This window comes from Drosophila melanogaster, chromosome 3L (genome assembly GCF_000001215.4).
Source record: "Drosophila melanogaster chromosome 3L".
Taxonomy (NCBI): domain Eukaryota; kingdom Metazoa; phylum Arthropoda; class Insecta; order Diptera; family Drosophilidae; genus Drosophila; species Drosophila melanogaster.
In genome coordinates this window covers 15,610,532-15,631,275 of record NT_037436.4, presented here as the reverse complement: position 1 = coordinate 15,631,275, position 20,744 = coordinate 15,610,532, and the positions used below count along the sequence as shown (strand labels likewise).

At 41.1% G+C, this 20,744-nt stretch overlaps 3 protein-coding genes and 1 long non-coding RNA gene across 7 annotated transcripts in view; 2 read left to right on the top strand and 2 right to left on the bottom strand.

Annotated features, from left to right (window-relative positions):
* Positions 1–18,092, top strand: part of comm3 — a 34,579-nt gene extending 16,487 nt beyond the window's left edge. For all 3 annotated transcript variants that reach the window (NM_140534.3, NM_001300143.1, NM_176331.2), the window contains one exon: positions 17,254–18,092. In NM_140534.3, coding sequence (NP_648791.2) covers positions 17,254–17,972 — 719 coding nt within the window. In that variant the 3' untranslated portion in view covers positions 17,973–18,092. The remainder of the gene's footprint in view (positions 1–17,253) is intronic.
* lncRNA:CR45977 (long non-coding RNA:CR45977) lies at positions 1,583–1,983 on the bottom strand. The gene has a single exon (NR_133243.1). It is a non-coding gene; the product is annotated as a long non-coding RNA:CR45977 (long non-coding RNA).
* Positions 7,146–11,375, bottom strand: Phs (Phaser). The gene is made up of 2 exons (NM_140532.3): positions 9,676–11,375; positions 7,146–9,617 (listed from the first exon to the last, which is right to left on the bottom strand). Exons 1-2 carry the CDS (start codon positions 11,236–11,238, stop codon positions 8,265–8,267), a joined length of 2,916 nt encoding a protein of 971 aa, NP_648789.3. The 5' UTR covers positions 11,239–11,375; the 3' UTR covers positions 7,146–8,264.
* Positions 18,093–18,447: 355 nt separating the features above from the next.
* Positions 18,448–20,645, top strand: CG13449 (uncharacterized protein; the record flags this gene model as incomplete). Of its 2 annotated transcripts, NM_140530.3 has the most annotated exons (5): positions 18,448–18,513; positions 18,715–19,456; positions 19,553–19,797; positions 19,859–20,027; positions 20,087–20,645. In NM_140530.3, 5 exons carry the CDS (start codon positions 18,448–18,450, stop codon positions 20,575–20,577), a joined length of 1,713 nt encoding a protein of 570 aa, NP_648787.2. In that variant the 3' UTR covers positions 20,578–20,645. The 2 variants fall into 2 exon arrangements, with proteins under 2 accessions (NP_648787.2, NP_001261888.1); NM_001274959.2 differs by lacking the exons at positions 18,448–18,513; positions 18,715–19,456 and having other exon boundaries at positions 19,559–19,797.
* Between the last annotated feature and the right edge of the window lie 99 nt (positions 20,646–20,744).

Sequence of the window (20,744 nt, the reverse complement as noted above, 5' to 3'; positions counted from 1 at the left end):
GCCAGTATTTGTTTAGCACATACCACACGTACTCGTATCTTGTGACTTGGAAACAGTGGCCAAGATCCCAAGACATTTCACAGCTTTGCTGGCTAATAAACAATAAATGAGTGTGTTCCATGAGCTGCCTGTTTGCGCCTACTATTTGCCAAAATAATAATTAGAAGCCGCAGATCAGAAGCTAATAACACTGCAAAAATTATCACAAAATCGTGCCATTTAAAAATAAAAACATATTCTGATAAAATTAATACAATTTAACACAATTACCATTCGTATAAAATGTATACTAATTTAATAGAGAAAGAATATTCAATTCGATGTTATCGAATAAAATAATTTGGTAAAGGAAAACTAAATAATTCTTTTATAATTTATTTAGTTCAATGAAAATAATTTCATTTTTCCTTTGTTTTAATCTATATATATTGAAAAAAAATAATTAATTAAAAAATGCATTCTGTAGATTTATTATATGCTGTAACATTTAAACTGATAAAATTTTCATATAAACCAAAGACATTTTACTGTGCACCACCCCATCATATAATAATTATGTATTGTCCTGTTTCCACTCTCCAATAAATTAGAAAGCAATTAGCCCAATAAATTTCCAACTACATTGATTAAACATTGGGTAGAGAACAGCCCCCAGACAATGTGTTTCGGGCCCTTATCTTTCGAGAACCCCATCTTCTTGGCTTTTGGATCTTGGTTCTCTGGGCCATTGTCTTTGCCGTTGGCCGCCTTCAAAAACAAACATAACGTTTCCAGTTAATTAAAGTTGCAGTCAAGTGGGCCATTTAGAGTGAGAAATTCAAGCATTTGCCTTTGTTTACTTTTGCCAACATCTCGAGCCCCCGATACTTGTGCTTCCAGCGTCTCTATTACACTGCAAATTTGTGTTAATTAATTAAAAGTTCCTTGTCCTGCATTTGGCCAACAGACTGGTTGTCAATTGTTTGCTTACGGTCAAAATGACTGCTGGCTAATTTCTTTTCATCGTTTGGCTTCAATTAAGATAGTTCTATTAGGCCCGTAAGGGGCGAATGTAAGCCAAGTGCAGGAAGTCAAAGACCTCGAGCATTAATGGGAAAATGACAGATATTTGGTATACTCGTATATAGAATAGATGTGTGCCTTTTCCACTTTATTTACTTCACTGCAATTCACTTAAAATAGTCTATAATCACAATGTCATTTAACGTGCAGCTATTTAAAACGAATTTTTTAAAAATGTTTCAGTTTAACTGTTTTATAATATCTGTAAAGGATTTATTTATACACCAATATAAACATTGTTTGAAAGCAAATAAAGTAGTAGCCATTTAAAAGAAATTTCTCACTCTGCCTGAGCTAAGCTTTTCTAACACTTTTCTCTTGCAATCTATTCAACTGTTGTTTGTATCAAATAAACTCTAAAAACCACCAAAAATGTTCGAGTTGGCAACCGAGCAAAGTCAACAGTCAGTTGCTAAATACTTTTGACTAACCACACCCCAGGTCTATTGACGATAACTATTTGTTATACTCTTTAGTCAGTGCTTTTTGTAGCAATGAAGCATTTAGCCTAGACACGTTTAGAAGTGCTATATTAAAATAAAATGTATTTCCATTTATTTATAGACGATAAAGTCATTTAAATTTTGCATTTCGACCAAAGTGCTTTACATATCAATGCCCTTATTCAATTTCCTTTTGGTGAAATTCCTTTTTTTTCTGGAGGCGTAACGAGTGTCTTTATCAAACCGCGAAACGTCACTCACGTACGGCCAGACAACAGTGCGTATGAGTGACGGGTCGTGACATGGTGTTCGTTTTGGTTCACGGCTGTTTAATTTCCTTTTAATGAGTTGTTTATCTTTGTGTTGTTGCTGTTACCACCGGCGTCATTGTTGCAGCCATCCCATTGTTATTATTTTAACTGATTTGCCTTCCAATTTACCGCTTTCGGTTGGCCAGCAACACTTATTGTTTTAAGCTGACACCCTTGACTGGTTTGCTTGGTTAAAGGCTTTAAATAGTAAACATGTGTTCGGTGTTTGCTTGCGGCCAAAACCTTAGGACAACAAACTTAATTCTGTACTTTGGGGGATTTATGTTGATGGGCAGGTTAAGATATGTTAAAATCAAGCGGGTTCGCAGAATCTTAAGTTCTACAAAAATTTAGCAAAGTTCGAATTTGTCTTCATGATACATAGAAGCACCAAGTAACTACTAGATCAATTAAATTGCCATAAAGATAACTTATTAATAATACCACAAGTTATAACCATAATTTGAGTGGTACCAATTAGCCGAGAAGACGAAGTATCTAATAAAGATAAGCTTTTTAAAGACCATTAAATCTTATACGTTGAACCCTAAAAATAACCATCTTAAATCAGGCCATATAAAGTGGGTATATAAATAGAAACCCCTAATGTTCCAAACACCAATTTTCAAGTGCAAACTTTTTCGCTTAACTTTTAACGCATACTCTCTCCAAAATACTTTGCGAACTGTAATGAAAACTCCTCCTACAATTTTAATCAACTTGGCCACGCGGCAAATAAAACTTAGCGATTGGTTAATTAAATTAGGCAGTTCGATATTGATTGCATTTGCAAATGTAATTAACATTTGCGGTGCTCTATCAGGTTTATTAAAGTGCAAATTGCAATGGCAATGGCGATGCATCATCATCAGGGCCAATGTCCGTCCACGGGCTCTTCAAATCGAACTTAATCAAATCCAATCGTATTTAGTCCGACTTTCTCCGTCATTCCCCGAAAAAAACAGCGATGGATTCGCTTTAAGCCGCTTTATATAATGCAGGAGGGCAAAACACTGACGTCAATACAGAATGGTTTTCACGGCAGACAACAAAGCCGTAAGCAGCTTACGGATATATATGTAGATTCACGTTTAGGATCAAGACTTTAACGTTGTATACGTATATGCCAATGGCATTTGTTGTTTTCGATTTGTGGCTAAAATTGAACCGAAGCGCGAAATTCGCATAAATATGCTAACTGAGCGGAGCAAAAATATTGCGCAAATTAGCAGTAGTAACGAAAATGGCATTTGCATTTGTATTTGTAATGCACGTAATAAGGCTAACACTAATCAATATTTGCTAAACTTTAGTAGACTGTAAATTACTGTGGATTTTGAAGGATTTTTAATATTAATTTTTTACAGATATCTAAACAATTTCATTAAATCAAATCAAAATCTAACGCAAAATTAAATTGACATTCTTAAAATCCTATCACATTACATTTATAGTAGAAAATATTAGTACTACAGTATGAAAAATTTAAAAGAATCCGGACAAAATTACTTTGGCATTTTTCTCTCTAGCAAACAGACTTCACCATCCATCAATCAATTCCCAAACAAACACGCATACCCCAATTACCCTTTAATTGCCTTAAATGAATGGCCGCAGAAAACAAAATCCCCAATCCTATGGCCTATTCCCGGTTCCATTCCATCGACCGCAGGGTTCGAACCAATCGACATGATGCTTCAGTTTATAAGCCACAAAACGTGTTGGATTTGTTTCAATGGCGCTAATTGCTTAATTGAAACTGTTTTTGCATTGGCAAGCAGTAGTGGGCTAACTGTAAAGCTATAGACATGTGTTCGGCCCTATTATTCCACCATTTCCCTTCGTAGGCGGCATAGCGAGATGTCAATTAGTATTTGGTTGCTAAAAGCCAAAAAGGCAGCGGCAGCAGTAACAGCAACAAATAACAGCTACCAGAATTAGCTTGTACCCTCACACATGTCAAACTGTCGTATACGTAATATACACTTTGATTAGCGTTACGTATACGCCACGTTGAGCATTCGATTCGGCGTAATTCGGCTAGGGAATCGAATCTGTTCATGTATGTGTGTGTGCACTGCATATATTTTAATTGCAAATTTCCTCCGACTGCATCATAATTGGGCAGCATATTTCAATAATTGAAGCGCGCTATATTTTTAATTAGTTAAATGCGCGTTTAATTAGCTTTATAAATTATGCACATTCAGCGGTTAGTTGCAGTCCATCTCGCTCCCCCGCCGTGCTATCCCTCTTACTTGCACTCAATTGAAGCCCTGCGGGAGCTGACTTTGGGCTTTTTTACAATTATGAATATTTGTTTGTTCGACAGAGCGACAGGCCGCATTGTTGTTTCCCGCTGCTCTGATTTATTTATGCATTTGGCTATATTTTTTTCGCGTTTATTTCCATTTTTAACGTTTTCGACTTTGTTTGTTTGTTTATGTGCCATTTCACTGTCGACGGGAAATGAACTCGAATGCATTTTTTATTTATTAACGAATGCATGATTTATGGATAAATAATTTTTAATGCATTTCATGTGGATGAGGCTTGTCAGCGGGACTTATGAATAAAAATTGTTGCTAACGCTGGCAATATCGCTTGGTAATCGTGTAAATCAATTGAACCAATTCAAGAAATTCGTAATCCTGGTGTCATAAAAAAACTAGTAGATTGCATAGTAGAATTCATTTACTGTTAATTTGATTTCACGGTCCTGCTGGTTTTAATCACATTAATTTTGTTCTATTGGTAAAAAATACAGTTTGAGCATAGTGCAGAGTAAATTGATGACTCAAAACATAAACCCCTTTATTGTTCGCATTTCCGACTAAACTGAAAATAGGAAAGTAAAAGTGCATGTCATGTTTTAAGGTTTACCAATAAATAAAATGTTTATATTTATTCCTATTAAACAGAAAATATGAGTAAAAGAGTAAAGTGTAGAGTAAAGAGTAAGTGTAAATTGCATTGGTATTAAAACCCTATAAAGTTGCATATAAAACTTTATAAATCTAATTTAGTATAAACTATGAACTTTAATCATTCATACGCACCGTTGGCGATTTAAAATCTTTAAATGGCGCGCGTTCGCTTGAGTGTTGGAAAACTTGACAGTTCTCTCTTTCGCTCTCATTTGCCGTACGCACACAAACACAAGCGTCGATGGCAAAGCGGCTCACACACAAAGCAATGAGAGCTGCGCAAACAAATCAACAAAGCCAGGCAACAACACAAACACTGGCGCATTTCGAGAGCGCAGCACTTAGAACATCGAGCGGGATGCAACAATAAACAAGAAGGAGAGCGGAGCGGCTAATATCAACAACAACAACAAAACACGTTCAGCTGCAAGTTAACGACCGCAAAAAGAATGCAATGGATGAAGAGCAGAAGAAACGCAGCAGAGAGACTTGGCAAACAAAATCAAAAGCGGAGAGAGAGTGAAATGAATAAGTCTACACAGAGAAGAAATATTACAAAAATGCATTACTTTTGTTATAAATATAATCTGTGTTGTTGCTTAGGTTTCCTAAAACTATAAATAATCAGACTATCAGAATAAATTACACTTATTTTAATATATAACATTATTAGCCGTAATTATAATTTTAACGCTCTTTGTCACTTCTTTATTTATGTAACTGCTAAAAACCTTGAGCAAATGGGTTATATTGCTATAAAATAGTGCTTCAGCTATAACATTAGTAAGAAACCCCACTAAAAAATAGGTATTCTATTTTGTTCAGTGTAGGCAGGGTGTAATTGTATTCGTACCAAAAACCGCTGCCTCTGCCTCTGTTAACGTCGGCGCAGCGTGTGGCTTAATGGGTAGTTTTAAAATTAACCACAGCGAAAAGAAAGAGCAGAAAAAACCGAAGAAGTCAAAGTCTGAGAATGGAGCAAAATTCAATTAAAAGCCAGCAACATAAAAGTGTAAAAATGCTGACGAGTCGAGCCAGAAACAAAACAAAACAACAGAGGAGACGAGAGAGGGAGAGAACAAAGAGGGGAGAGCAGGCTTGATCGGCACTCAGACACAGGCAGACACGCAAACACTCACACATGCACACATATTGCGGACTGACTGACTGTACAACGGGGCGTATACTCGTTTTTTTCGGCGCTTTGCTTTCCACAATCGCCAGCCCAAATAATGTGTATACGTACAGTTTTTGCTTGCTTTTTACGCTTTCTACACCAAAAAACGGCGAGAACAAAAGTCGCCACACTTAATTTGCATATTTTCGCACACACCAACATGCACAACTCCCGTGCACATGTGTGTGTTTGTGTGACTATGTGTTGTGTGTCACGTTGACTGTCTTTTTGCTTTCCCTTATGTTTTTTTTTTTTTTGGCTTTTGGCACAATCTCCCAAACAAAGCACGCGGTACCACGCGTCGTATGCGTAATATTGCATTGAAAGCAAGCATGCAGCAAGCAAATTCTTTTTTCCTCATATTTGGCCTCTGTTATTCGCTGATTTTAGCATTTTTCCCTGGCTGCGCTTTTGTTTGAGAGCCAGAACTAAATAAATTGTCATTGCTGCTGCCAGATGATAAGCATATGGCCAAATCAAGCGAAGCAAAAGAAATTGGCTTTTGTTTAGACCGGAATGCCGGTCGAAATGAAAACGTCACTCACAAAAGAAGTGCAGAAGCTTATCTTTTATATATATATTTCATTTTTTTCACATTCTTGCTCTTATGTATTTATTTATTTATTTATTTATTTATTTGTTTATTAAGAATATTTATTTCAATAAGAGATAGGGATTTTGGGATTATCACAGTCTAATCGCACAATGTTTCCATAGAGTAAAATAATATTTGTAAGCAATGCAAAACGATTACTATAAAAAGTAGAGCATATGTTATCTAGTATATTCGATAGCGATGGTATTATCCTGCTCCGTAAAGTTCGATGATCGCTTAGGAGATAGCTCTTCCACCTGGATCAGGGCATAAATCTCTCTCAGAGCTACATTTGTCCCGCTTTATTTATCTCTCTCACATATCAACCCCTTGGCACCATGAAATGAACCGTGTACAACCCCATTAGAAATGACAAACTGCCGCTCGACATATACTCTCCGTGGTCCTTCGTCCTTCGGCCACCCCAATCGCAATCCTCTCGAGCAATAGTTAGTGCTGAAAAATTGACAAGGGCTGCAGGAGCAGCAGCAGCAGCTGCCTCTGGTTGTTCTATGCCATAAACATAAAACATAAAACTCGCACACCCCCATTCAAATAATTGCAATTTCGGGGTTGAAGTACCGGGCACAACAACTGGCAAGTGGCATCAAATTAACAAGCGACAAATGTGAAATTATAAAGTAACGTATATTCATCGGACTCTCTTAGATGCTACAGAATGAGAGAAGCTGCCACAAATTCAATTTACAAAAATGCGTTCAGTGTATGTAGGAAATAAGCGATGCTGACTTTTTGCATTTTCTTTTGCCTTTTCACTACGCTTACGATTCGAGAAATTAAGTAAATATACTAAAACTAAAGTAAATGCGTAAAATATATAAAATAAATATAGTTAGCAGAGATGCTGAGATAGTGCAGAATGCTTTCCAAGGGAAAAAATATATAAAAACTTTTCCCAAAGCAATTCCTTTGCTTATACAATATAAAATTTAAAATTATATTCATAAAATTACGTTTGTTTTGGAATTTCGAGCATAAGTTGCAGATTTGCAATTGATTTTATGTTTGCTGTGAAATTAAATGGAATTGTGAAATATTCTTCAGCTTGTTCGGATTATAAATGCGGGGGGAATGGAAGGAATATGTTTGCAAATCAAATTCGAATCGGTGTGCGCATTTGTTTATAAATATCAAGTTTTGCTGATATTGAAGCTCGATAAGATTGAATTGGTCGAGCGTTTGTTTACAAATTATTCGTAAAAACCTTGATTGGGACTTCAATTTGGTTCATATGAAATTTCAGTTTCAGCCATTGAATTTTAAAATATTTTAGTTGCCTAGTGTTGCAAACATTTTCCATGCTAGCTTACTGACTAATTTATTGGTATTTTTACATAGTTTAACTTATTTTGTTCACAAAAGTTGCTCTGTCTATAGAAAAATATATATATATTTATGTATAAAACTCATTGCAGTCTCTTGCTTGATTTCTTCATATCAAATATCATTATTTCTTTTATAAAGTAGTCTTTTCTTGTTCTTGTCGGCTTTATGTCCTTCACAACGTTGAATAATTCTCGGCTAACCGTATCCTCAAAATTAGATCGTAAGTATATAAATAGAATATATAGAAAATACTTGATCCCTGCTGCAAGATTGCATTTTAAATCGAAAAAGTTAAATTGCGAGGTGTGCGCTACGCTAGGGAAATGTCTCCATCATTTCCAAGTACAGTGGCATCTTAAAATGTAATGAGTAAGAAGTGTTGCTGACCCTGAACTTAAGTCTTTAAATTTCCGCCTGCTGACCCACGACAGTGAAGTAGCTGGTTATCTTGCGATTCGCCTTTGTCTTGCCATCGGCTGTCATCGAGCTGGACAAAGCGTTCTCCTTCTCCGGCGTGATCTCCTCGTCGTCTTCGGTATTGGGTGCTGGCTCCATTTGCATGGACAGCGTGACTTGGACTTGAGCATGTCCTGCTCCGGCATCTGCCGGTATGTCCTGGCCAGATCCATCAAGTTTGACCTGCGCTGACTCCTCAGGTATTTCTGGCATAGCACTCAAGCTACGCTTCAGGTCATTCAGTAGCTTCTCCTGAGCAGCAATCTTTTGCTGCAGCTTCTCGCGTCGCGGACGTCGTGGCGCTGCTTTGGCTTTGGGTTCGTTTTCTTGCTCGTTTTCTGTTGCCGTTTTTGTGTGCTTCTTATCCGCCTGGCCAGATCCAGGGACTTGCTCCTCGATGCCATGCTCCCGCTCCTGGTGGCGCAATAGATTTACACGCGACGAGTAGCCACGCTGACAGGCATCGCAGTTGTAGGGTTTTTCACCTGTGTGCCTGCGCATGTGCACCCGCATATCTATCTTGCGGGCGAAACGCTTGTCGCACAGCTCGCACTGAATGGGTTTATCGCCGAGATGAGTGCGTCGATGGACCACCAGATTTTGGCGTGCACGGAACGCCTTACCACACAGATCGCAGCTGTATGGCTTTTCACCCGTGTGAATCCGCACGTGGATGGACAAATCTGAGCTGCGAACAAATCCTTTGTTGCACTTGTCGCACTTGTACCGCCGATCGTTCTTGTGATGACGCATGTGCAGCGAGAGATCCTGCTTGGTGGCCAGTGGCATTGAACAGATATCGCATTTGTATGCCTTCTCGGCGCGATGACGCAATTGATGCTCCACCAGACGCATCTTTAGACGGAAAGCCCTGCCGCACTGTCCACACACGTATGGTTTCTCGCCGGTATGGAGGCGCAGGTGATCTTGCATTCTTGAGAAGCGCTTAAAGGTTTTGCCACAGAAATTACAGGTGTGAATTCCCCCGATTCCGTTGTGCTGCGATTCCTCCGATGACTCACGTTTAATCGAGGTAAAACTCTCATCTGTTGAGCTGTTGTGCGGCGAAATAGTGGCTGAGGAGTCATCATCCACCTCAGCCTCTTCCACCTCGTCATCATCCTCCTCCTCATCTTTAATTTCGACAACGTAGTCCACATGCTGGCGGCTCTTGCGCATGCGCCGCTCTGGGAGTTCTGGCTCCTCCTTGATTTCTTTGTCTCCCAGCGGAATGAGTACGGGTGTCGGTGACTTACGCTCTTTGCGTCCGCGCTTGCGCTTGGTTGAATTGGTGGGTTCCTGTATTAATGGGGGTTTTTATAGATAGCTTCTTAGAAAAATTAATGTGTGATCTTACCTCTGTCATCTGCTGGTGATCCTTTGCACTCTCGACAGGCATTTGCTGATGCACTTGATCCACCATTTTAGATTTGCCAGCATTCGCCTCACTCTTGTCCAACTGCTTCTGGTTGCTGTTGTCATCTTTTTGTGTCCCTGCTTTGCCTGCTTCATCGATTGTCAACTGCTTATCGTGGATGGTTTCTTTCAGAGCCACGGATTCTGTATTATCCTTTGAATTTGTCTCAGCATTCTCTAGGTGCTTGGGATTAGTCTCAGATTTCTGGGCCGACTGAGTACCGTCTTTTTTTGATCCCTTTGCGTTCTGTTGAACTTTTACGACATTATTTGACTGCGTTGCACCGTTCTCCGCCTGGTTGCTTGTTTTTTTGGCCTGCAGTGGCTCCAATACTGGCTGCTGTCCCTCCTCTTTGTTCAGTTTTTTCTTCTTGTCCGTCTTCTCCGCATTATCCTGTTCGTCTCGCAGGCTCTCCGGCTTGGTGCGCTTTCTGCCTCTTTTTTTGGGCATAGGAAGTTTGATGATCATCTTGTTGACCTTGGAGCTGCTGGTTTTCTTCACTCGCTCGGCTGCAATAACCGCCACCATGTCGTTGATCATGGTGAGATCCTCCTTGTCATTGGACGCGTTACTTGGTGGAGCCTCCTTGCCGTCCTGCTCGGGTGGCGGAGTTTCCGGAGCTGGAATGGGCAGCTGAAGCTGGGCATTGGCCTTGTTCAGAGCCAGAGCCCCGGGAATTGTGACCATGGCATGCGGTGGGAGATCGGTGGGTTCCTCCTTGGGCACCAGCAACTGAAAATAGCCATGCTGCTGGCTAAGATGCTCCTGAAAGCGTACCACATCCACAAACTGTGAATTACAGGCGAGGCATAATTGCAGCACGGATTCTCCTTGGACAAGCAACTGGGCGCAGGGCTTAAGTTGGCCCATTTCCAAGGGATCAATGATCAAGGGAGGAGTAACCATGGGTTCTTCAGCAGCAGCCTTGGTTTTGCCTCGCTTCCTTTTCGATTTCTCGACATGCTCCAGCTGGAAGTGTCTGGACAGGATCAGGTTGTCGTCGTAGTGGTGTGTGCAGCTGGTACAGCTGTAGATGAAGCGGCGTGACTTCTGATCTGCGAGAACTTGAGCGGCCACCAAGGTAGCACTGGAGGCGATGGAGGCACTGGAGGCCTGCGAGCTAGTGGATATCTTGCGTTTTGGCCTCCCACGGGCCTTGCGTTTGTTGTTGCTGGGTTTTTGAGTTTCCTCCAGCTGCTCTTCGTTACCGTTACTGACCTGCGCTTGCCGTTGTTGTTTTTGTTGCAGCTGCTGCCGTTCTTTCTCGGCCTTTTTTGTTGTCTTGGCTGCTTCTTCTTCCACCAAACGAATGCGCTGCGCCTCCAGTTCCGCCTCATCCTCGCTGTCGATTTGGAGTGCTACATCCGGCAGATCGTCCTCCTCCTCGTCTTCCTCATCCTCCTCCTCTTCTTCCATATCGGACTCATCGGACTCCTCGTCGCCGTTTGCTTTCTTCATTGTTTGCAGCGGATTTGCACCATTTGCCATTGCCATTTTCAGCATGTCAGACACGAAACGCTTGCTTTTCTTTTAACAAATCGGCAAAAACTGCGGCGCAGCGTTCAGAACAAATCCAAATCCACCGACGCCGCTGGAAATTTTTATTTTTCTGCCTCTCTCTCACTCTCTCTCTCTCTGTGTCTCTTTTAGCGTTCTTACCCTTGTTTGTGTTCGTGTGCGAGCGTGCGAAATTCGGCGTACATGTGTGTTGGTGAGCGTGATCGCTTGCAACACTGTTTGAGCGTGTCAGTGTTATACAGCGCCTTCCCAAAGTACAGTGTTGGAAGTCGGAGCTGCCGCACGCGCTATAATTCAAATAAAAAGGAGCGTTAAATGCGAATCGTTAAAGTAAAAGAGCAGCTGCCGCCACTAATGCCATTTTGATAGATATTTGACTTTTGGCGCAGAAGCGGCCAACTATTTGTGTATTCCGTTCACGCGCTCGAATGGCACGTATTTCCCATGCACTTATTTTTGTTTTATTCGCCCACTTTTTGCACTACTTCGTGGCCAACATAGCGGCCAAAACTCATGTCAGTGCAGCTGACTTGGTTTTTTTTTATCCCTACTGTGTAACACTGTTTAACTGAAATATTTTAAAATATTTAAGACTAATCTTAAGTCATGTGATAAAAAAAACATGTTAATATACATTAAAATTCTCAGAGGACGAAGTTTTTGATTATATACTCCTTGTAAGCTTCTTTTATCATTTCCTTTGTAGTTAGTCCAACTTTTTCTCATATAATCTTGCCAGCACTGATTCGCACACACCCAGACATTTTAAGCCTATTGTGCTATGTTTTTTTGATTTTAGTGGGACGTACTTTGGCTACATTGTTTGCCCGCATTTTCGCTACGGCGGCAACATGTGCAAAAGTCAATTTGAAAATTGCCGCAACTGCCGCACAGCCGCCCAATAGGCAGGAAAAGTGGTACTTTGTGGTTTAAGGCTTGTTTTCCACGCCCCAACCACCATCGCCCCCCCTCAAACACATAAACAATCGACCCCGAACAGCCCACCGGGAAGTTGTTTATATTGTTTTTAATAACATTCAGCGCCTCGCACAGGCAAAAAGGCACCATGTGTGGCTTGCATTTTATAAATTACACTAACTTTTTTCTTCCCCTGCCTACGCACGCCGTTTGCATTTTATGTATTAGCTAAACTTTCAGCAAGTTCAATGTACATAAATCAAATGGTCCAACAGCAGTTATTCAAATTGAAAAAAAAATTCTACTTTGGCCTAAAAGTAGTTTCAAATTTAAAAACACTAAAATACTATAATCGTATTTGTGAATTTATAAATAAATAATCAAGAAAAATACCATTTAGATTTGCCACAACTAAAAACTTCAACCCATAAACTGGTATTGCCAATTGAAATAATTTAATTTATGAGAATATTGCGTAAGTTCTGAATAAATGAGATTTATTGATTCATAAAATGATGCATGAAGGTTTTACCTTTTATCCCGGGGCTAAAGTAATACTTTGCAAATTCAACTGGAGTTTGTTAGCCAGAGCCGTAAACAGCGACTAAATTTGATGTACGATTGTATAATTTAGTTTTGGGAAATGCGACTTTCGTGACAGACCCCTAGTTTCGTCCTTTTTCACAGGAGCCTGCTGTGGGCGGAAAACGGGTGATATGGCGGTAAACGGCACGGGAAATGAAATATTCGCAAACAAATAGACACACTTATTACTTTTTCGTCCTGGCGGCGGCATGTTGGATGTTGGATGCTCCTGGCGCGTGTTTCGCTTACTCCTGCTGAAGACGTCTTCATGTTGTCGGTTTTGTCCTTTTTATTGTTGCTCCTGCCTTTCACTGACATGCCGCAATTTTTCTTCATTTCTGTTTCGTTTCGTTTCGTGTGCAAGGACCCACCGAGGACCTTCGCCCGAGATGGATGGCTTGTCTTGCTAATAATTTAGCAGTTAGTTTTAATGCGCTACAGTTGCTGATGATGGGACATTTGTCCGGCAAACACACACAAAAATGCCACGGACATAATACGACAAATTTACCGTCGAGCCTATCTGATTCAATCCTTTGTGCTCTGCAACAAAATGGAAATTTAGGGAAAAATACTCATTCATTTTTTTTTTATAATTTTTATGTCAATACTACACTTTTACAGGAGGGTTACAAATATCTAAAAATTATTTTACTAATGAAGAGACTCTGATTTTAATCAAGTTACTTCTTCTGAAATGGCAATATAATAAATAACTTTCTCTAAAAATATCTATATTTAGTTGAAGAAGCATAATTAATTAATTTAAATTTTAATTAATTAGAAGTAAATCCCTTATAATATTGTATTTATTGATAATTTTCCTTGAATTGTAGGCCATTTGGTGTCCTTTAAGCTCGAACCAATAGCATCTTGTCCAGATCCTGGCCATGGGCAACATCATTTTTCTTGTCTCCGGCTCAAGGAAAACAATGCAATTCTGACATGCGTTTAGTTTAGGGCCTAAAACATTCTTTCGCATTGTTTTTCATCTATTTTTTGCATCCCAGACCGACACGTGTTTTTCCGAGGCAAGGCCAAAATGGCATGGTATTTGCATGCTGGCTGCTACAAGAGTTTAATTAGTTAAACAAAGAACAGAGGCTGCAGCAGACAGGGAAATAAGTTAGCCGAGTAACCCCTAGCAAACCCAGTCCAGACCCTTGACACGGATCAGAGCAGAGCCCCAGAGCCCCAAATCCTGTGGGAGGCATAGGTAGCATTTAACGCCTGTCCTCTCCCCGATCCGTTTCCCAGGAATTGTCTGGCGGCGGCCACAACTTCAAATACAAAGTTGTCGGGGGATTGAAACTCCCCTTGGGGGCACGGAACTTGCTGCCCAGATCTTGGGGCAGGCCTAACAGGTTGGCGAGGGGAGTTGGATGGGGCAAAGGGGGCGTCACAGTCATAATAATGTTTCAAGGCCGCTTTGGCCCCGGGCGTAGACATTGGGGAGAAATTTAAACGGCAATTTGGAGCCGTGTTTACCAACCCCAAGGACATGGAGATGGGGCAGGGCCAGCTGGCAGGACGAGGACGTCTACACGGCGGCAGCATCCAAAAATGTGGGCTGAACTCTTATTTTTGGTTTTCTTCTTTTTTGTGGGGGGTTTCGCCGGGGCATAAACAGCTTACGTGCCTGGCAAGCCTTCGAGATGGCTGCTGTCTGCCAGCCATTTTGCACTGAAAAAAAAGCATTGCAAGGTTTTAAAATGATTTATTTTAATAAATGGTAATTATTTTATAAAAATAAAAAGTTACCATACATAATAACAAATTATTCAGTTGCTTATTAACATTGTAAAAATATTTTCTTACCCAAAAAGTTCACTAGAATTTGTATAATTTATCGAAGAAATAAATAACCAGCACATAATATAATAACATAATAGTTAAAAATTAAAATTTCAATTTCTTATTAAACAACTAAAAACATTATCACTCAATAAGGTAGAACCAGCTTTTCAAACATAATGCATAATTGTTTATTAAATGTGGGCAATTTTTGAATTTTAGTTACTTTTTTGTCATAATAACCTGTAGTGGATTATATGATTTTTGTCAGTGCTTTCGCCCGAGGAAAGCATTTGCCCCTTTCCATTTTCGCCCACTTTTTTTTCGGTCTGGTGGCAGGCATGTCGCCATCGCCATCGCCATTTCCATGGTCCTCATCCTGGGCACGTCACTTTTGGTTGCTTGAGCTGTGTGTCGTTTGTTTTCCTTTTCTGCTTTGGTGGTTTGGCGCACAAATCCACAAAAACGCACAGCGCCCACTCTCACCCACTTCCTGCGATTCATCCGCCTCCTTGGTGGACTCCCAATGCTCGCAAGCGAAGCCCCAACATAAAGTGTGTTTAACTTTTTGCGTTGATATTGTGAAAATGCCCAAATATGTATCTCTAGCCAGCCTTAGGTAAGGATGTTTTGTACCTACACAAAAATAAGAGAATAAATTTTATGATGTGGGCGAAATATTTCATATGAAATAGATATACAAGTAACATGATATACAAATTAAGAAAATAGTGCACATATATCAAGAAACATATACGTTTTATTTTAAACCTTAATACCGTTCAACAAAATAATCTATTAACTACAACAAATGATGCACATTTTGAAGTCATATTCTTGTAGTCTGCAGTTTTCGGGTATAACTGACTTATGCAGATTTTCTTTCTGTGTAGCTGTAGTTTCAATCCTGATGGCAAGCGAGTTTTTGGTTGTGGGCGCTTTGGCGCTTTCACGACCTCTGGCATATTGACTAGTTGGAAATTTGGGTGTCCATTTTGCTGCTGGCTTATAACTTGTGGCGAATATTTTATGCACAACGCACTTACACTTTGGGCTTTGTTTATTTTCGTTTCGTTTCATCGTGGCAAGCGGCTTTCGCTTTTTTATGCGCTGCACTTCATTTTATTGTCGTGCTAAGCTGCGTTTGGGGAATTGAATGCGTATGTCCTGCGGCTCAGGATTATGGCCCCAGACAGTTCATCAAGCCAAGTAGTTGCTGAGCAGGTCAGAAAGCGTCCTTTTCGGCCAGGCGGATGGACATTTTATGGCCAAGTGGGGTTGGTTCCTCTTCCTCTAGAGTGGATGTTCAAGCAGAACTACAAGTCGCACGTATATGAAGGCTTTTTCCAAAATGAAAACTTACTTGATAGAAAAATAACTAAAAATATCAAAAATATATACAGAATATTAAGATACATATTAACATGATACATGACATGATACACATAAAAATGAATGTATTTATTGATTGCTTTTGCCTTGAACCCTCGCCATTTGACTGAGCTCTAATTAATCCTATAAGCCTCTGTATTTAACTGAAACTTAAATAAAGCAACTACAAGTACGGACTACCTGTCGCAAAATCAAAAGTGTATCCAACCGACTTAAAACAGTCACGTCCCCTTGGAGGACATACGTTAAGCTCGATGTAAGCCGGCCATAATTAACTAAAGTCAATTGAAAATTACAAAAAGGCTTAAGCACGTTGAGCTGTCGTCGGTGGGGAAGGAGGTAATGGAGTTAGGCCACTGACAGCTCCCCCAGGGTGCTCCACTGCCACATGGTCGAGCCAGCCCACCCGAAATGAGTTTTCACTTTCAATCCGCCCGCTTTCTTCCAACATTTTCCGGCAATCATCAATTTAATTTCGTAAGCTCGCAGAGCGTTGCATAAAAAATGAACGTCCATTCATGTGGGTGTGAAAATGTTGAAAAATGTTGGAAAATGTTGGAAAATGTCGACCCGCAGGCCTTAAATCCCTGCTAGTATCGAAAGAGCAGCTAAGAATGAAAGGGTGTGAAGCGAAGCGAGTGCCATTTTCAATATTTGCCAAAGCCACCCAGCATGCGGCTAATCTGGAAAATCTTGTACCACGTCACGGGGAAAACGCTTGCCGCATCAACAGTTCCATGTACTCCATCACCGGGGCTGCTGACTCACCTTCTCTGGGTGGCGAGAATTCCTGGCCAGATGCTATACCCATCCCTGGAGCCACATTTATTTCCCTTCTGCCGCTGGACAATTGCAATAAATGTTTTTGTTGCCTACTTTTAAGGGTTGGCCGCCTTAAGGGCTTTTCACTGGCTTTTAAACGAACAAGCATTGGGTATAAAAATTTCATTTAGATCCGCAGCAGCATCCCCAAAAACTATAGGTAACATTGTCGGGCATTTGAAGGCGATTTAAGTGCCGTCGATTCCCAATTCTCAAAGGGCAGCAATGGGTAATTGATTTGATAATTCTGATTGTTCTTTTTTATGCCGGATGCGGAAATCTGGAGGGCAGAACAAAAAGAATAGAATATGAATAAAATACATTTAACTAATAGGTAACTAACCTTATAGAAGAATACAATATAGTATTTCTTATATGACAATGAAGTATATGAGCTACAGAAATATCTTCTATGATTAATTTTATAGACTAGTTAAACCTGCCACTCTTATCGCCATCTATTGACCGGTGCATCCATTTCCTTCACAGACCGTGCCAATCACAGTGATCCCACGATCGAGATCTGCCGCCGCTGTCCGCCGGACTACGAGGCGGAGTCCCTGCCCTCGTACACGATTGTTTCCGGACTGCCGACGTACGATGATGCACTGGAGGAGTTCCGCAAGGCGGGCATTATCCTCACACCCGCCATGGTGCCCATCATCAAGATCTTCGAGTGCAACGAGACCGGCAAGGAGCAGGCGGTGGGCTACAGCCTGGTGGAGACGAACATAGCGAGTGCGGATGCTGCCGCGGATAATGTGTCGCTGGCCTCGACCACCTGCAATTGTGGCAACTCCTCGCCCACCTCATCGCTGCCCAGTTACAGTGCCGCCACGGCGGCTGTGATGGCAGCGGCGGCTGCTGCTCCTCCCCAGGTGATCGAACTATCACCGGAACACCTGGCCTCGTTGTCCCAGAAGCGTCTCTCCCTGCAGATCTCATTCAATAACTCGGTGCGCCGGCAGTCGCCGCTCAGGAATCATCTGCTGAGATCCCGAGCGGTGGGAAATACCGCCGGTGTTGGTCCATCGGAGGCAGCCGGTCCTGCCATTCACGGGTCGGGAGCTCACGGAGTCCATGGCGGCGGAGGTGCAACCATTCTGCCCGTTCTGCATCGCTCCTCCTCTACAATTTCACTGTCCAACGAACGCCAGTTGCTGGATCAACGCCTCAGGCATTTGCATCATCGCGGTTCCCTCTACTGAGAACCCATATAGAGCATTCAAACTGCCTGACTAATCCTTCCTAAAGGGTATTCCCTATGTTAATCATATGCCAAGAGTTGTTAGTTTTAAGACACAGACATAATAAACATGCGTTGTTTTTGATGGCTTTTGTTTCAATTAGATAAGTTAAAATATTCTATGACAAATATTGAAGGCTAAACCTCTGCTCCAATATTTCTATAGCTTGATAGAAGGTTATTAGGACTTTTGGTATCAATTCAATATCATTAAAAAGATACATACATATGTATTTTTATGTATAATAAATATAGGGTACTTTTAACTACCATGGTTGTTTACTGGTAAACGTAAGTATAAATCGCATAAAATCAATAAAAGCAAATCAATACACCGGCACCTCAACTAATTACTATGGAAACTAAACAAAATGTTTTATGCCGTCGCCGGCTTTTGTAGTTTAGTTTGATATTTAAAGCTTTTTTTAAAAGTAGCTATGAGCGCCTCAACACGTACTGGATTAATTCCCACGCCCAAGAGGCATATCAAGTATTTAAAAAAGGTAAAGACCTAATCAGTATCCTACATTTGTTTGTTTTCTTTTACTAGTATGAATCATTATTAGTACAAAAATGATATTACATTGAGATTCTAAAGGCGATCAAAGTTCGGCTTTTTATTTTCAAAAGTATTTAAAATTAAAAAAGTACAATTATAAAAATTTGATAGTTCTCCATCAATTGAAGTGCTTCTGTTTTAATAGCGCAAAAACCAACATGGCGATATATCGCGAATGCCTCTCAAGTTCGAGGCCACGCCCATGCCGCTATCCTTACGCCCGTTTGGAGGACTCTTCAATCCTTTTGCCAAAGGATGCTCGGTGCTGTGCAATCATCCGGCGCCATCTGGTGTCAAGGATGTGATTAATCAGCTGAAGACATCGTTGGCGATCGAGGGCAAAGGCCAGCAGCATGGGAAACAGGATAAAATTCCTGAGGAGCCGGATTTGCAGCCCCATGAGACGGATAATATTCCGGAGGATCTGTTCCGGCGATATGCGGAAACGGACTCGCGTCCGATGACGCCAACGCCCACGGTAACTAGTATCCATACCAGGACCAGTGCTGGGTCTTTCTATCGCCGATGCATTACTCCGGAATGGGGTAAACACGAGAACATAAAGCGTAAGAAGATCATTTTGGACCTACGGAGATCGCACTCCCAGGAGACGCTCTACTGGAAGCCCAGTTCGGACCTGACCCAAAGCGGCCTGGAGGAGGACAAGAAACCCAAGAGTGCCGGTGCCAATGAGGACAAGAAGCCAAAGAGGCAGCCATCCAACGAGCAGAGACCGAAGTCCTCGCTGGCCACCGCAACTCTGACACCCGGCGGAGATGCCATCAATGACCAGGAGGCCAAGCCCAAAACCTGCATCAATGAGCATGAGCTCAGCGACGAGGATGTGCGAAGGGGCAAGAAACGCAAGAAGTTGAAGCCAGCTCAAGGTGAATAACGCTAATCTTTAATCTTTAAGATTAAAACTAAAACAAAGTTGGCTTTGAGTTGAAACTTATGGCTACTTATTTCTTCCAAAATTAAAGCCACCACCACATTCCACTTGAGTGAGGATCCCGAGACGCAGGTGGCTGCTTTGGGTCCCGATTCACTGAATCCCAGCACCAGACCAAGTTTGATACCCAACTCACTCACCTTGTTGCCCAAGGACAAGCGAGAAACTGAACGGGAACCGATCCTCTTGAAGGGCAGTTTCCTTACCGATGAAGCTTTTCAGGCGCTGAAAACCGATTTGGATGTGGATCTTATTGAAAATACTTTTGGTCGATATGTAAGTGTAATTATTTAAAACTTGGTATTGGTTTTTTAAAGTTGAAATCTATTTTCCAAAGCTCAATAGAGCTCTAAGAGAGGCCATCAAGTACATGCCACCCAAACCCAAAACTGTTCCGAAGCCCGTCGACGATAAAGTTTCACCAGAAACAACATCCAAAATGCCGCGAAAGTTCTCAAAATCAGCGACAAGATTCGATGTACCCATGGACCTTTCCATGCTAAAAAGTGTGTACGCTTTAAATATTTTAAGGAAATTAACTTAACTAATTAACTTACCCATTTAGATATGACCCCGTGGGATTATTTGAGCAAGTACGTCTGGGTGTCGCAACAGAGAAAACAGCTGTATAAACGAGTATTCTTAAAGTATCTGAGTAGAATCGAGGAGCCGGAAAGCGAGTTGGCCGCCATGGGAAATGATGAGCTGCCGGAATACAAATACCGTGAGAGAACCCTCGTCTGGCAGAGTCTGCCGCAAGCTCTCGAGGATGTTCTGGAGTTCCATGGCACCGAGGAAAATGTACAAGGCACACTGAGAATGTTGGGCTACGACGCCCAAGCATCGGGTGACTTGGACTTCCGCGCCTGGTGCGGAATTGTCTCCTTCGCCGAAAGATTGGCCCTAGCTGATGAATCCGGATCGGATGATTCGTGCGACGAGTTGGAAAAGGCCGATTTCAATAGCATGGAGCAAATAATGCCAAACTTCACTGTGCCCGAAAAGCTTAAGGAAATTTTCGATGTAATTCGAAAGACACATAAAAAAAGATATTGATTTAAGATTTGTTTTTAATAATTGTCACTAAATTGCATTTACAAAATAAAAACTATGTGAAACAAAACAAAATATCATCAGTTATGAATCTAATTGTTGTAGAAAAAGAACATACATATGTATACATAAAATTCATTTGTAAACAAAGTGAAAAAACGATTTTATTA

Bases quoted from the DNA above. Each gene is read 5' to 3' on its own strand.
- Phs (NM_140532.3), bottom strand. From the start codon at position 11,238: ATGCTGAAAATGGCAATGGCAAATGGTGCAAATCCGCTGCAAACAATG. The intron at 9,618-9,675 runs GTAAGATCACAC...CCATTAATACAG, and splicing joins ATCACCAGCAGATGACAGAG to GAACCCACCAATTCAACCAA.